The sequence below is a fragment of the Trichechus manatus genome, unplaced genomic scaffold (genome assembly GCF_000243295.1).
Source record: "Trichechus manatus latirostris isolate Lorelei unplaced genomic scaffold, TriManLat1.0 scaffold02953, whole genome shotgun sequence".
Classification (NCBI taxonomy): Eukaryota; Metazoa; Chordata; class Mammalia; order Sirenia; family Trichechidae; genus Trichechus; species Trichechus manatus.
In genome coordinates, this window is record NW_004446889.1 from 2,224 (window position 1) to 3,841 (window position 1,618).

The 1,618-nt window shown below is 37.2% G+C and overlaps 1 protein-coding gene across 1 annotated transcript in view; it reads right to left on the reverse strand.

The window, feature by feature from the left end:
* LOC111819448 (paired box protein Pax-6-like) overlaps positions 1-706 on the reverse strand; it is a gene marked incomplete at both ends in the record, with an annotated part of 2,896 nt that extends 2,190 nt beyond the window's left edge. Inside the window, one exon of the mRNA XM_023725897.1 lies at positions 510-706. Within this exon, the coding sequence (XP_023581665.1) occupies positions 510-706 (197 nt within the window). The remainder of the gene's footprint in view (positions 1-509) is intronic.
* Positions 707-1,618: the final 912 nt, after the last annotated feature.

The following is a 1,618-nucleotide window of genomic DNA, read 5'->3' on the forward strand; positions in this document are numbered from 1 at the left end:
CATACCAAAGTTAACATGTCCAAAGCAAAACTCCTGCTATCTCTGGCTCCTCTCCCAGACCTCCCCACCTTGGCTAAAGACAACTCCAATCCTCCATTTGCTCAAGCGAAACCTTTAGTACCATCGTTATCTGCCTTCTCTCTCACTGTATAGCCATTATCTCAGCAAACTCTGTCAGTTCCTCCTTCGAAATGCACTGAGTCTTCCTGGCTCTCTTCGCCTCCACGGGCAGCACCCTGGTCCAAACCACTATCGTCCCTATTCTGGATAATTACGATAGCTTCTTCACTGGTCCCTGCTGCCAAACTTACCTTATGACAGTCTATTTTTCATAAAACACAGACAGAAATATATTCACACCCACATTGAGATGAATAAGAAAAGCGACAAAAATGTCAAGGTTCTTTCCCATGTGATAAAACGTTTTTAAACTTTATCATACTTTTTTACACGTTTCATACTGTGTACAAAAAGGTATATGCATATGAAGCTTTAAACATTTGACTCACAGCAATTACACTCAGAGAACAATGGACTAGGCTGGACAGTTCTCTTCTGGTTGTAAAATCAGGGTAAGGGTCCTCTGAAAATTTGTTGTTAAGTATGATCAGTTCTTCCTTAGTAAATACATGTCGTTGTTTTCCTTTTCTTCGTTTCTGCTCTGTTCTTATTTCTTCGTCATGACCACACTCTGCAGTTGGAGAGCCTGTATGAAGTATAAGTTGAGAGAGAAAAGCATTGGAGAATAAAGAAAAGACTGCTCAATAACAATAATGGCACAATGGACTACTCATTCATAAAATAAGATAAAAATTGGAGCCCTACCTAGTTTACGTCCACCCAATAACCAACAATTTGAGTGTATTGGGTGTGGGGGAAGAATGGTAAGAATCAGGAACATAGGAAATCAGCATCAGAATCGATTAGATTGGAAAACAATTTTTAAATATAGTCAAGTCGAAAGTGTGTCCTTCAACACAGCAATTAAATATTCTCAAGTATATAATGCAAAGAAACTAACATGTTTAAGAAGAAATATGAAAGCATGTTGAATTATCGGTGATTTAGAAAAAGTTTGAGAAAATCTAAATGTTCGTAAGGTAACACATGAGGCTATAGTCAATTGTTGGACCTTCAGCTATTTGGACAAAAACAAATAGAATCCGCCTTTTTAGCAGATAGACAAAAACAAGAAAGAAACGAAGTTTCTCTTTAATAATAGATATCAATATTCAATCAATAAAGAGCTATGCAAACAAGAACTTCTAGAAGATAACAGAAAATCTGAATGATCCTGGGTTTGTTGATGACTTTTTTACATTCTACTACAAATCAATAGCCACACACAGACACAAAATTGATAAGCTAGTTTGAAACACAGTCTGGCGGTTTCTTAGAAAGCTAAACATAGGCTTAGCGTTCAATCCAGGAATCGCACTCTTAGGTATTCACCCAAATGAGACGAAAACGTTATGTCCACGTAAAAACCTGCACATAAATATTTCCAGTAGCTTTATTCATAACTGCAGAAATATGGAAGCAACCAAGATGTCCTTCAATAGGTGAATGGATAAACAAACTGTGGCACACCCATACAATGGAGTATTATTCAGCTATG